Here is a 14,853-nt window from a genome sequence, read left to right as displayed (position 1 = left end):
CAATGCTTTAACAGCAGCAATCACTCCCCAAAACCAGCCCCAGCAAGACAGCTAAACCCAGGGACTTCACACGTTTGAGATGTTGGGGCAAGATGGAGATAAAACAAAATGCTTTTCTAATTTGGAAGTTTGGTGCAAGCTGAACCACATCTGTGGGCTGGGTCCTTGGAGTATGTCATTAATTTCAGTGTTTTGTTTCAGGGTCAGAAAGGTGATCCTGGGCTGTCGCCTGGAAAAGCTCGCAATGGCCAGAAGGTAAGAGGTTGCCCAGAGTGCACAGGCACCAGGAAACCCCAGTGTGCTTGAACCCTGTGCAGACACATGCAGGGAGTCCCTGCTGCAGCCCCAAGCACCACAGCTACTCACTAGACTTGGGACTGAGGCCTTTCCACCAAAGGCTTCTCAAATCAACACAACTGGGAAGTGTAACTGGTTTCTGGATTTAGCAACTGTTAAGACTCAGAGTTCTGCTCATTCTTTTCCAGAAATTACAGCTCCTATTTTTGCTGTTTCACAGCTGAACGATTTTTACTGAGGCAACAAGGCCTCACAGAAGTCTAGAAATGAATAGTAAAGCAATCAGGGCTCCACAACTTCTACCTCAATTAATTCTTTCAGCTGTGCCTGCACAATACTTCATAACTCATGTCCAGGGCAAGACGCCTGGTCCTCTTCCTTTCACCATAACTATAAATGCACAGCTAATAGAAAGCATCAGTCACGAAAAACTTAGACCATTCATTTGAGACCAGATGCCTCCACCAAGCCCAGCAAGCCACACAAATGCAAGATGGAGGGTGACTCTTGGCAACAGTGAGAAGGCAAAGTCTGAAATGATGCTTTTAGCTTAACAGCGCGAGATGCCTTTTGAAATTTCTGGTGCACTAGATCAGAATGGCATCACATGGAAACCATTCACCCCAGAGTCTGGAACCATTTTCTTGCAAGCAGGCTCAGTGTAAGAAAGGGAGAGATCCAGATCACTTTTAGCTCATGTTAACAAGGCTTTATTCCTGTTAGCAGTAATAGAAACAAGGAGTTTCCAGCAGGAGTCTGGAGTGATGCCTAATTTTCAAGCTAGATACTCCCAATGCTTTTTCAGGAAGCAGGCTCAGCTCAGTGTTAAGGACTCAAAAGGGGGTTTTGATCCTGATCAGAGAAGGCCAAAATGGGCTTGTACAAATGGATTGGGTGTCAGAGAGGTCTCACAGCAGTGTGCTTTTCCATTCCTATGATGACTTGGGTATGCCAGCTGGGATGGGATGAATTCCCTTTTCAAAAGTACAAGCCACTGAAAAAAACCCACCAGCAGCATCCTGTGAAGTTTCAACCCATGTCATGCACCAGGTAAAATAATTCTACCATCAGTACCATCTGAACTGGAGCTGTGGGCTGAGCCAGTGCAGTAGCAGAGTGGGAGCACAATTGCTGGGTTTGGCAGGAGGTACCTGTTGTTCTTGTTGCAAATGAAAACTGAAATTTTCTTTCCAGGATGAATCAGATGCCTATCAAAAGGCAAATGAAATGCATAACTGAATGAGATCACTCTAAAAAAAAGCATTCATTCTGCTGGCAAAAAGCTGGACTCCAGCAGCAGCTGCCATTGATTAACTGGGTTTATAATTTATATGAGCCAGTTAATAGAGATGATGTCTAAATCTGCACTTCTCATCCAGTCAGTTTTTGGAGAGTTGCAATGAGAAGCAGAAATACCAATAGTTGGGGGCTACTGTCAGCAAAATAGCTTCAGTAACAGTCCACTAGGCACAGGGAAAACATTGCTGGAAATTAATTCAGCTTTCCTGATTCCTGCAGGGAGACGTGGGCTTACCTGGTTTGACTGGGTTCTCTGGACCTCCTGGTAGAAAGGTAGGAGCATGTTCTTGTCTGGTGAATTAGATTACTCCTTTTTTTTTTTCCCCCCTTTTAATTTTAAAATAATGTAATGAATTCCTCGTACCCAGGATACATAGGAACAGAGCACAAGATCCACCCCTGCCTTACATTGCAGCAGTGTGTGCTTGCATTCCTGTGGGCAAGTCTGCACAGGGATTCCTTAGCAACCCATGCCCAGAGCTCACATCCTTCGTATATCAAGGATGCTTCAGTTGACCTTCCAGTTCCAGGCTGTGTTGGCATGTTGGTTTCATTCTTTGGAAGCTGGACCCTGCTGCAGGGAGCTGTTTGATAGCTGGGCTCAGCAGCAGTGACTGCTCTGACACAGCAAAGGGGAGCAGTTAAAATTAGCATCTTGTTTCAATCACTTCATCAGTCAATGGGCCATTGAAGATCTACTGGTCCTCAGGCCAATTAGCTGCACACAAACACCTACTCAGCTATGCTTTAAGACTCTGGGGAGAGAAAGAAAGTGTGGAGGAGGCAGAAAGAAACCCTCCCTCCCCATGATTGTTTGCTTGTATGCTTTATATTGGAACCAATTTGCCAAGAGTAGGGCTTGGGTTCATTTTTCTTCTCCCAGGGCTGGTCATACTTGAGGTGCTGTGTGGACCAGGAGCAGTGATTAATTACTGATCTTTTGCTGTCACAAACAAGTTCTAACAAATAGGGTGCAAAGAATACAACTTTCCTGGTATAACAGCTCATAAAACAGAACCTTGTGGTTACGATCAGCAAAATGCAATGTCAGGAGTGCAAGGACTCGTAGTGGAAAAAGTGGAGAAGGAACAGAAGACTGAACAAACATTCCTGCATCCAGCACATGGCCTTCACATCTGATTTCAGCTCCCCCAGGACAGGGCAAAGGCAGGGGTATGCTTCTGTTTCTTAAAGTAATGAGCAAGTTGGATGCTGAAATTTTTCCTTTGGTGCAGCTTAAAAAAAAACCAACAACCCAACAACCTCCCAGTAGCACTAGTCTGGCAGTGGTTTTGGCATAACCTGGCTCTTATTAGCATCCTGCATGAAGAAAAAAACTTACAGCTGTTGGAGAAATGTTTGGAAAAAAATCTTTTTTTATCTGGATTCCCTGCTGGCTTTCTCCCAGGGAAAACATGCTGGTGTTTGGCTGAGGACAGGCAACACATCTTGGCTACCAGAAAACAGCAACGCCTTGGAAATGGACATCCCTCCAGCTCCCTGCATGGAGGGGCTGTGGAAAGAGCTCTCAGGGCTTTGGCCTGAAAATGCCATGTAGGAGCTTTCAAACAGGCAAAATATTTCACCGAGGGAAAGAAAATTTCCCCCTCAGTGAAACAACTGGCTCAGCAGCCTGAGCTGGAGCCACAACTGGGCAGCAACTGGGTCTGGGTGGTGCAGCCCCCGCTCGTCGTAGGGCTGGGGAGTCTGAGCTCAGAGCACCCCAAAGTCACTTTGCCCACGTTCATCTAAGAGGGGATGAAGCTGCCTAGTGGGTGGGTGTGATTCTCATCCTCTCCAACCAGGGCAAATGTGGCTTTTGCTGGGGAGCAGAGGCAGGACCTGGCTGCCCCACCAGTCCCTCTGCAGCCTGGGAGGTGTCTGTGGGCTTGGGCTTTGGTCTGGGGGCTGCAGGCTCTGCAGTTCCAGCTCAGCAGGGCACTGCATCCCTGCTCCCAGCCTCAGCTGCTGTGCAGGAGAAAACGGTTGTAGGAAAGTGCCAGAGTGGAGAAGACAGCAGCAGTGAGGGGGGGAAAAGCTTGGTTAGAGTCACTCAGAGAGCAGAGACAGAGTTGGGAATTGGTCAGTGCCCCCAAACACATCCTGTCACACAAATCTCCTTCACTGGCCTCTTTGCATTTCCTATCAAAGTGCAGGATGATCCTTTTTAGCCAGGAGAGCGTGAATTATAAATACCATCACAGATGAGTAAATCCTTCTCTGGAGTGCAATTTCCTTTCTAAATCACAGGCCTTTGTGTTGAGCACCCTGTAATCGTCAGGAAGCATTTGGATAAAAGAGCAAAAGCAGTTGTTTTCATACCCTCTGCCCTGTCATTTTAGTGCTATTTGAAGAGGATTTTAGCAGGTAAATACTTCCACATTGCAGCTGACTTTAGCATACACAAGCCTTTCTGGTTTTTCCTCACTATAATTAACCTGAGACAGAAATAACTGCAGGATACCTTAAAAAACACATCCTGGGAGCTTCCCAGAGCTCATTGTATGTAGTGAGGAGGATATTTAATAGGATTCAACAGTAGTAGAGTGTAGTCATTGTATGTAGTGAGGAGGATATTTAATAGCATTCAACAGTAGTAGAGTGTCTATGTGTTTAAGTGCTGTTCACTTACCATTATAGGGATAACAACACAGCACTTGGTACAGGTTTTAGCTCAGGATGTGCTTTGAGCACCTCAAGGAGATACCACCTGCTCTGGGTGGACATCAGGCTGGCAATGCTGCAGGAGGCAGTCAGAGCAGAATGATTTGGAGCAGCCAAGCTAGGCACCTCTTCATCAGTGGAGGGAGCAAAATCTCTCTGAGTGTGTGTATCCAGGGAAGTAGGTGTTCCAGCTGTCTGGAGACAAAGGTAGTTCCTGCTCCAGGCTGTGGTTGTGCAGAGACCTGAGGAAGAAACTCCATGGACTCCATGTTAAATCCCAGGGCATGTCTGGAGATGCTGAACCCAGGGCTGTTTCAGTTGGCAGCTCTCTCTGGAAGAGGTGAGGAGGGGGCAGAACAGATGGTCTCTGTCTGCACAACACCCTGCTGGTCTGAGCTCCAGGGACGGGTGATACCAGCACAGGGCCTTCCAGACCTGGGTGTGTCTGGATCTTTACAAAACACTTTCACCTTCAGGTCAGACATCCAGCCAGAGTGGAGCATCCTCCTCCTTTCTGCTGACTCTGAGCCTCTGTCTAGGAGCCAGGGAAAGGATCTCATGGAGCAGATTCCTGGAGAGAGGCAGGGAGGCCCCAGCTGCTGGTCCTGCTCCAAGAGCTGCTGAGGCAGTTCCAGTTAAGAGCCACTGGCTGAACTGCCCCAGCAGAGTTTAGAAAAGTACCTTCTATGTGGTTGAGATAAGGGCCAGGAGGCAGCTAAATGGTCTTTCAGGTCACCCACCACCTTCTCAGGGGTTACAGCTCAGTCAAGAGAACAGGCTGAGAAACATCAGCAAGGTCAAGCAGGAAAGGATCAGTGAAAAGGGAACCAACATTTTTCCAGGTCAAAATGTCTGAAATAATGAGCAAGAAGAAATGCAAAGGGCAGTGGGTGGTAGCCAGGGTGGCTGAGAGCATTGCATCCCCCTGCCAGCCAAGGCTGAGGCTGCAGGTCTAGGATAGCCCCTGGGAAGAAGAAAACAACCACTAAGCAGAGGTGTGGAGCTGGGAGCAGGTCTGGGCTCCTCTGCAAAGGGCCAAGTTCTCAGCCAACCCAGGGCTGGGTTCTGGCTTCCAGAGCAGGGGCTGCTGCTCCCTGGGTTTCACAGACAAGCAGAGCCAGCCAGGAGCCCTGGCTGGGGACGAGGTGACTCTCAGAGACTGAGCTACAATTTGCAATTGTATCTCACCCTGAAAGCATTTAGTTATTTCTGTAGTATTTGTGCAAGGATGGTTTCTTCTTTATTTTCTCTACTCCATTTGTTTCCAGTTACGTTTTCTGCCTTTTTTTTTTTCTTTTTTTTTTTTTTTAAGTCTTGCTGGTGGCTCAGCTAAACAGTCATCTCTGTAACTGAATTTAATCTTCTAATCTGCTCTGAATCCACTTGATAGAAATGAGTTTGTTTTAAATAGCTGAAGCAAAATAATAAAAGAAAGGGGGGGGGGGGGGGGGAAATTCTGAAGTGCCTGCCACTTGCACGATTTACTCAGTGTTTGAAGAGAGCTCCAGGTAAATCCTGGAGAAAGCAAACTCTTAACACACACACACACACTGATCAGTCTGCAGTTGAACAGGCTGCCTTTGTCCTGCTCCAGTGTCTGCACCTCAAAAAAAACCACCACCACCACAACAACAACAAAAACCAACACAAAAAAAAACAAACAACCCAAAACCAAACCAACAAACAAAAAGCCTGAAAAATTGAAGCAGGTTTATAAAAGACCTGTGGGAGTTATTTGAAGCCTGCAACACTCGTTAGCTAGCAAGCTGGATTAAGAAACTCACTCTGATGAATTTAGAAGAGCACAGGTTAAAAGACTTCTCACTGGTTTAGTGAAGGACTCTGAATCTTTTCTTACCTTGTAGTAATTAGATTAGAAAAGCTAGAAGCTAAAGTCATGCTAGACACAAAATGGCAGATTCCCATGACAGTAGATGGTTATTTTGGTGATTCCTCTGGCATTTCAAGCCTGAAATTGAAATGTGACCCATGTTGCAGTCCCCAAATTTGCCCAAAGCCAACATTTGACCTCACAAGCCTGTGGTTTCCTAAGGATTAAGGAGAGTTTTGCTGAAGGTGTAGATTACAAATAGACAGATCTGAGAGTAGATTGAACTCTAAGTCTGTTCACAGAGCAAATCCTTCTCAAGGAACCATCAGGCCAGACCCCAGAGGGCACAGGCTGCTCCTTCTGCACAGTGTTGTAGCAGCCTGGGGACATCAGCAGGGTTTGGGTGATGCAAGGACAGAGCAGCACCTTAAATCTTTGTGTTTAGTGCTATCCCAGACCTAAAAACCTGATTCTCCTCAGAATTGGACTCCCATCTGCAAAGAGATATTCAAATCAAAATTATATTTTAAAAAAAGTATTATTTTTATTATTATTATTAATCTCTTTCTTCCTATTTCAACAGGGGTATAAAGGCTACCCTGGACCACCAGGTCATCCTGGAGACCAGGTGAGTCTTCCGAGTTTCCAACATGGAACCTCTAAGGAGGGATGGATTTGCTTTCTCTGAGGCTGCTTTGGCTCCTGCACAACCTGCTCAGTGTGCACAGCCAGGTCCTGCCAGGGGCAGCCTGGGATGTGCTGTGAGCTCCTGTCCTGCTGGAGCTGGGCACATACACTGACCCAGCAGCAGCAGGTTTCTGGGAGGAGGCTGCCTTGGGCTTTCTAAAGTTCATTTCTAATTTTTGTTGATCAACCATGTTACATTTACAGAGTGGAAAAAAAAACAACTTACCTTACTCCCCCTTTATTTTCCCTTTTGCATTCTTTTCACCTGCAGTTTACTAACCACATCTTATGCAGTACTAACATATCATTCCCCTCCCAAAGCCTATTCTCCTTCTCCCCTTCCCCCCCCCCCTCTTTATTTGGTTAAGTCTGATGTTTGCATTTCAGGGGAGAAAAAAAAAAAAAAGGCAATGAATAGCAGGCCCTGTTAGCAATGATGTTAAAGGATATTATACATGAATCCATTTAGTTTTGAAGAATTTTGGCAGTGCTTCCCAGCCAGTAAAACAGTTCCATATGCCAGATATAGACGCAGTCTTACACCTTCTCTAAGCCTCCTTGTTTCAAACTATCTGCTGCTTTCCCTGCAGATGGAGAGAGAAGGAGAAATGGCAACACTTAATGCCCAGATCCTATTGACTTGGCTTCAATGTTTTCCCTTTGTTACTTTATTTCACTGTCTACCCTTAATATTTTCTTCCTCTCTACATTTGTATCGGGTTAATCCACCTTCCTTTCCCCCCAGCTCAAAGAATGAAGCAGCTGAAAAGGCTTCCCAAGTGTGACACTCACCCCCTGTGCCTTTTCTTTCTTCTTTCCAAAGGGTGAACGAGGACCAGCTGGAAGTCCTGGTGCCAAAGGTTATCCTGGCAGGCAGGTGCAGTAAATCTCATCGTGCTGTGCACAGACTAGGGATTTGGGTGTGCAGGTAGCTAAACACATGCCCTGCTAAAGACGTGTCCCACTAAAAGCAGTGCAGACCTCTAGAATGTGTCTGAATAATTTCCCTCTTCCCAAGATGCTGTATCAATGACACATCCTTTTAACTCTGGGCAACACTAAGGTTGTTAGAAACTTGTATTTTGTGCCTGTGATGGCTAAAATATCAATTTCTACAGCAAAGTCTGACAAGTATTTACTTCAGTACAACAACAAAAGAGAGAGAGGGGAAGAGCAGTGCAGAGAGATAAACCTGCAAGTTGCTAACCCTTCATTTTTTAGGCACATTTTATATCTAAAATGGTTAGAAACAGGAGGCAGGACACTGTCAAAAGAGAGGATTTAGAGGAACTCTCACTAGTAAAATTCACTGACAAAATCATATATATACATAAACAATTCTACATGGACCATAACTATATATAAATCATATTTGCAACTAGGGGGGGAAAAAATGTATTATGAAAGAAAATCAAGTCTTTGTTCTCATTCTGAAGAAATTGCACAAAGTCAACTCCAGGAATGGAGGAGTGTGCAAAGGAAAATGGATTAAGATTGGACACTGTTCTCTTACTGATATAAGATGTTGAGTAGTAAGAAGAAAGCTAAGAGGAAGAATTTGTAGGACTCTAAATGGAATCTGTTCAAGGACAGAAGACCTGGCCCTGTAACATTTCACAGTGAATGAGTTTGTCATGGTTTTCTCAAATGGACACATTCATGTTGGATTCTGCCACAAAAGTCTATAGCTAAGCAGCCAGGCTGATGTCAAAATCCTAAGCAGCCTCTCAGGAGTTCATATGTGAGGTTTTACACAGATGTGCAGGTTGTTGGACAAGATGTGAACTAGCTGTGCAGAACAAGGCTGCAAACCCCTGCCTCAGACTATCACCAGTGTATGATTACAGTGAAAATTAGAGTTACACCTTGCTTGACAAATGGTGGGTGGAGTCTAGAGATGCACACCAGAGAGTGCAGGTGGTAGAACTGGATGAGGGTTTTCTGCACCTGACTAAATGCTCCATTCAGGCTTTGAAAGGCTTTTGGAGATTTGCATTCCATAGGATCTCCTAGATGGGAATGTATGACACACAGGGAGTGGTGGGAGCTCTGATGGTCCTACAAGGTTAATGAGTGCTGTTCCCAGCATGTTCCAGCCATCAGATAAGCGGGGTGAAATCTTTGCACTTGACAAAGAAGAACAAAAGTGCTTTCTTAAAATGTGTTTTGGGTCAAGAAAGTGACTTTTTTTTTTTTTTTTTTTTTTTTTTTTTTTTTTAAGGCAGCTTTTTTCCTATCTGAATGCTGTGTCTATCCAGAGTCTGAGCTGTTTACTTTACTGAGATTTTACTACTTGTTACTCCTGTCAGCTGTGCTGGCTCTGCAGTGCTCTGGGAGAGAGAGCTTGGCTCTGTTTGGATTTGCTCATCACAGGCAGGATTGTGAACTTCACCCCGATGGCTGAAATCTTTGGCAATGATGCACAAGCCAGGAAAGAGCACAACCTGACTTTCAGATCCCAGGCTGAGTGTGCAGTGCTGCCAGCCAAAAAGCAAAATAAAAATTTTAAAAAATGGACTAAGCCTTCTTTTTTTTTCTTTTTTCTTTTTTTTTTTTTCTTTCCTTTTCCAAAAAAGCCCAACAACATTTGGAACTAGGGAAAAAAAAAAAATTATCTGGAAACTTAATAGAATCATAGAATTGCAGAGTGGTTAAGGCTGAAGGAAACTTAAAAGATCTTCAGGTTCCAACCTCCCCTGCCATGAGCAGGGACACCTCCCACCAGACCAGGCTGCACAAGCCTCATCCAACCTGCCCTTGAACATCTCCAGGGAGGGGGAACCTACTTGCTAGAAGACAAAAAGAGGTGACACAAACTTGCTAGAAAGCAAACCCCATTAAAATCAATTATGTGCTTTTGCAGGGTTGGATTTTTTCCACAGGACTTGCAGTGAGCAGCAACAGACACAGCAGTAGAGTGGGGAATGTATTGTCAGTTCTTTCCACAGCTGTTGATGCTGCAAAGGGATGGAGGTTTTGCAGTGTGCTTTCTAGAATGTAGAAATTTGAGGGACTTTCTCAGTGTGTGTTGCCTAAACAGGTATGGAAATGGCTTTGTCATTTGCTGTTCCTGTGGTCAGCTAGGCAGGAAAAGGAGGAGAGCTCTGGGGTACGAGGGCATCACTGCCCGCCACGTGCCGCGGCCTCTGCGCTCCCTGCTGCAGGAGCCTTTTTGGTCTTTATGGTCAGAAATCTCTCCCTCAGCCCTGGGGAAGGCTCCCTCCGAGCAGCAGTCTCAGGTTCTGCAGAGTCCCAGCTCCCCAACAATGGGACATTTGTGATTTGTATCATTTTTCTCCTTGGTTGATGGGCCTCGGCCTCAGCGCCGGGGGCAGGACCGGGCCGGGGGGAGTTGGGGGGAAGTTAAAACCTGCCCACATTTGTCTCTGTTTTTCCCTTTCTGTTCTAGGGTTTACCTGGTCCCATAGGGGAAACTGGTCCAAAAGGCAGTCGGGTAAGCAGCCTTTCATTTCTCTTTTTCCTCTACTTGTTTTTACCAAAGGCTTATAAGGAACTTTGAGCTTGATCTCGCGAGCACCTTTGGTCAGTTGGATTCAGGGGTCTGAACTGCCCTCACTTGTTTGTTGAAATCCTACTGAATTTTTTTGAATTAAACATGGAATGTTCCAAGACCAAAGTCCACCCCTCGTGCTGATGATACAAAGTCAACCCCTTCAGAGCTCACATTGCAGGAGAGGAATAAATAGCACACAGATTTCCACCAAAGGCTGAACTTCCTGCAAGGCCCATCTCCCAAAGGCCCTGTTAGGTTCAGGGAGTGTGGTTGAGCCACCTTCAGCCATGCTGAACATGGGCTCTTTTGGGTACATTCCTGAGTTTGGGAGTGATTTATATCATTATGCAGAATAGCAAGCCAGCATCTTGAAGCCATGTGCAAATACAAACAAGAGTATCTCAGCCCTGCCAGGTTTTGCTCACCAAATCGAATTGCCAGGGGCTCATTTGCACTGCAAACTATTATTCTTCTTTTTTTTTTACCAATTAAGGTTCTCATTAATCACATATTGTTCTTACCCTGCAATTATAAAGTCACAGCAAGACCCTGAGCCAATAAAATCTCCCCTTCCTCTAACATGTGATACTTTCTCTATGTGCAGTGATTTCAAGCAGCTGGCTTTCATCTCTAGGAAAACTGGAAGGAATAAACAAACTCTGAGCCTGTAGCTGTGTTCCTGAGATGGTGTGTTCAGTGTCCTGCAGGAGAGAGGAGGGTCTGAGATAGCACAGCTTGATCACTTTGCTTCTTCAAGTGATAAAGTTTTCCCTGAGGCATCAATTTCACTGGCCTAACCCGGGCCTGGTGGAACTATCAAGAGGGAGATGTGCAGAATTTAACACTGGAAAATTATTTTCCTCTTTGCACCCCTGAGTGCTGAGGCCTGAGGTATTTGCAGCTGCCCAAGAAAGCCATTTCTCAGTTCAACTGCAGGCCATCAGAACCGGGCACTAGGTGAGATATCTGCACTTGGTGGATTGAGGCAGCCAGCTGTGGATTCTTCTCCATCCTCCACCTCTGCTGGTTTTTCCTTCTGCAGGAAGTATTTCAGGAGTTTGAGTCATTTGTCCCGGGGTTCAGGACGCAAAGGCAGGCAGCATCATTTTCATGTGGCTGTATTTCCCAGCTGGGAATCATCCCTGAAGGAAATGCAACCTAAAGGGAGCAACGGACTGGTGGGGGAAAGAAAGATTTAGTGATGATGGAGAAAGAAAGATGAGAGGAAATCCATGTTAACACTTGGCTTGTGCAAGGAGGAGGTGCCACCGAGGGGGCTCCCTGCTGAAATTCACTTCCTCTTGGTTCTGCGTGTTTGGCACAAATTAGTCCTTTGCAAAGGACCCGCACACAAGGTAACTTTGTACTAACTGCTGAGCAAAGAGGATTAAACACAAGGCTACAATTGTTGCAAGGGAAGGGAAGTGTGGCATTTGTGTCCTGACCAGCAGGACCCCACGGCTGCAGGGAAACCTCCTGTACTTGAAGGTGCAACGCAGGAAAGGAGGGGATTTTATGGGAAATGCGGTGCAAAGGAGGCTGCCTTAGAGCTGGTGAGAGGGTCTGTGCCTCTGGACAAGCTGAGCCTCCTGCGCTGGTCCATAGAGCCTGAGATGGCACCTCAGCCTCTCCCTGCCCAGCAGTGCTCTGGGTGCTTGAGGTGACAAAGTGTTCACAAAAGGTCTTGGTGCTGCAGCAGGGTTTGCAGGGAAAGGCTCTTGGCAGAGCTGTTGCTGGTTTGCTCCTCTCTCAGCAGCCTTGCAGGCCAGGAGAAGGTGGTGATCGTGTGAGAAGGAGCCACGGTGTGAGATCACTGTGTGACATAAGCAGAGAGGCCTTGGTACAACAGGACATTTTCACAACACAATTGGGAATGAGCATGAGAGGCAGGGGAAGAGTCCTTGGAGAGATGAAGGGAGCTGTGGGCATGTGGGTTACTTTTGCCATCACTCTTGCTAACGTTGAACTAAGCTCCATTTCCCCCAGGTGCACTCAGAGCCAGCCCAGGTAAGGTTTCTTCTTGCTGGCCTCTTCCTGCCTGGAGTCCTCATGATCCCTGGTGTGAGGGTATGTGCCCTTGGACTACATCGTGGAAGCCAGCACCATGCAGTCCATGGGCATATACACTTGCCTCAAGGTTTATTTCATCACGGCTTCCATTGACCAGCGCTGGAGGAGGTTCTGCTGCTCAGGAGACACAGACTGACTGTCTGCTCATGGAGGAAGGTATTTGACTACTTGTTTCCTCTTTTCTTTAGGGTTATATTGGACTCCCAGGATTATTTGGGCTACCAGGGGCTGATGGAGAACGAGTGAGTATTTTGTGAAAAAAAACCAACTTGTTGTGTTGCTTTACCACAGTTTTCAGGGCCTGTGGTAACCTTCTCTGACCCTTGTTCCTGAGGAAAGAGGCAAGCATGCCTAATGTTTAGCCATGCCTTTTTTAGTCTGTTCCTGCCCTTGCACGAAGACCTGCCTCCCCATGTGGTGTTGACCACCAGCTCAGGAAAACCAAGGCTTCAGAGAGGGTCATCAGAGCTCATTGCTGAGTAGAGAGGAGCTTCTCTATATTTTCCTTCACTCAAAACCTGCCTTCCTCCTCCCCCTTACTAGTTCATGTTAGTAGGATGGGGCAGGAGGGGAAATGTACATGGAAATACCCTGCTCTCACAGGAGTGACATTTCAGCTACAGTGTCCCAGCATTTTGGGTGTCCAACTGGAGGTGTCTGGAAGGAGGGTGGCTCTTGGAAGGGGCTGACAATGGCTTTCCATCCAGTTGCATCGAGTTGGGCAGTCAAGGCTGGGACCTGTGGACAGGCAGCTGTGGCTGCTGTTCCCATGTGCCCTCCCTACCCCCCATACTTTTCATCATGCCTTCTCCAGACCCATGTGTTCAGAGCTTTACAGCTCCCCTGCTTTTTTGCTCTTCTCCCCATGTTCCCCCATCTGCCTGATCTCTCCCATCCAAGGACCCCTTCTTCCCACTGCAAGAGCTCCTAAGGAAGGTCACTGTAAGATGAAGACTCTTATTCCAGCTTTTTCTGCCTCAAATGCCAGTTCTAGAAACCAGAGAGGCCCCAGGAGTGTGTGGGACTGAGCGTGTGTGTGTGCCTGCCTGGGAGGGGACTGCCCTGCACTCTAGAGTGGCTGATTTAATGCTTGTATAACTAAATAAGAAACATAAATAGAAATTCTCCAGCGAGTGCCTTGGCCTTCATTCTGTTCCAGACCAGTAGCTTAATGACTGCTCCTGCTAAGCACAGCTTCAGCCTGTTGCCCTGGGTGTGGATGTTGCCTGTGTGTGTCCTCAGGGAGGGCCATAGTTAGTGGGTGAAGGTTAATTGTCTTCTCCTCCAGCTGACTGCAAGTAACTGACATTTTGATTCCCGAACAATGCCTCAGTCATTAGCCTGTTTTGCATTCTCCTTTCTCCCCTAGTTTTGTTTTGCATTGTTGGTTGGCTGTTTGCTTGCTCAACCAGACCTATTATTTTTTTTTTCTCTGTGTGTTTTCCTTGCAGGGGATCCCTGGAGTTCCTGGGAAGAGGGGCAAGATGGGTAGGCCGGTAAAGTTTTTCCTCATCCATTATGCAGAACTTGTTGAATGAAAGTGGAAACAAAACATCTGGCTTTTGGCTGGGTCCCTTCATATCTTTTGATGGGAACTAAAAGGGGAGCTCAGACAAACCTTTCCATGTCTCTTTTCTCAAGCAGGAAGAAAACTGAAGATGCAAATATTGTTCTCTTGCATTCTTTCACTCTCTGCCCACCTCACAGTCATTTTTTATCTTTTTTTTTACTCTTTCCATGCTCCCTTTAATCTTGCACTTCTCAGATTCTTTTCTGCAATGTCCTCCCTCTGGCCAGCCTCTTCCCTGAATGAATTTTTAAATTGCCCCCATGATTGCAGCATCCCAAGTGTCTGTGCTCACTCTGTTGCATCTATTGCTCTGTGCTCCCACCACTCCCATCACATTTGCCTCTTTTTGCTGGGTTTCTCTTCAACCCTCATCCCACCCTGGTTTGTATCACATGAATGCACTTTGGAATAGAAAACTTGCTGGTTTTGGTGTTGGTACAGGGTTAAAACAGATTAGATTCAGACACTTTTGAGGTGCAAGGAGATGAAGTAGATTTGAGAGCTTGGCCAGGAGGAAGAGGTGTTTGCAGGCAGGGCTGAATGCAAGGTGGGAATTGTGAGAGCTGCAGAGGAGGAACGATTTGTGATGACTGTAGCAAAATGCAAAATAAAAGCAGGTGGGAAAAGTACTGAAATGAGCAGAGGAAACAGGGCAGGGACAGAAAGAAAAGCCTTTCCCACATCAGCCTTCTTCCAGGCAATTCTATGTGCTTTGTTTGCCAAAATCTGTCAAGTTTCTTGCTCCAGGAGTCAGCAGAGATCAGGCACAGCCGTGACCTGGTGCGTATCGTTGCCTTTACACCTTGTCCTTCATGTTACCCTGGATTTCTCTCCATCTCCTGACACTGCACTCACAGGCTCCTTCTAGAATGTCCACTCACCCACACACGGAAAAATGCAGTGCTTTCCCCTTGTCACCCT

General features: G+C 46.4%; 1 protein-coding gene across 1 annotated transcript in view; it reads left to right on the top strand.

Moving 5' to 3' along the window:
• The window catches only part of LOC104397927 (collagen alpha-1(XXVII) chain-like), a 33,859-nt gene extending 19,944 nt beyond the window's left edge, over window positions 1-13,915 (top strand). The window contains exons 4-10 of the mRNA XM_010007945.1: window positions 202-255; window positions 1,816-1,869; window positions 6,675-6,719; window positions 7,602-7,655; window positions 10,188-10,232; window positions 12,551-12,604; window positions 13,814-13,915. Of these exons, the coding sequence (XP_010006247.1) occupies window positions 202-255; window positions 1,816-1,869; window positions 6,675-6,719; window positions 7,602-7,655; window positions 10,188-10,232; window positions 12,551-12,604; window positions 13,814-13,900 (393 nt within the window). The 3' untranslated portion in view covers window positions 13,901-13,915. The remainder of the gene's footprint in view (window positions 1-201; window positions 256-1,815; window positions 1,870-6,674; window positions 6,720-7,601; window positions 7,656-10,187; window positions 10,233-12,550; window positions 12,605-13,813) is intronic.
• Window positions 13,916-14,853: the final 938 nt, after the last annotated feature.

The sequence above is a fragment of the Chaetura pelagica genome, unplaced genomic scaffold (assembly GCF_000747805.2).
Source record: "Chaetura pelagica isolate M959 unplaced genomic scaffold, ChaPel_1.0 scaffold361, whole genome shotgun sequence".
Taxonomy (NCBI): domain Eukaryota; kingdom Metazoa; phylum Chordata; class Aves; order Apodiformes; family Apodidae; genus Chaetura; species Chaetura pelagica.
Note: the sequence above shows the minus strand (reverse complement) of the source record. Positions and strands in the feature narration are given on the sequence as shown.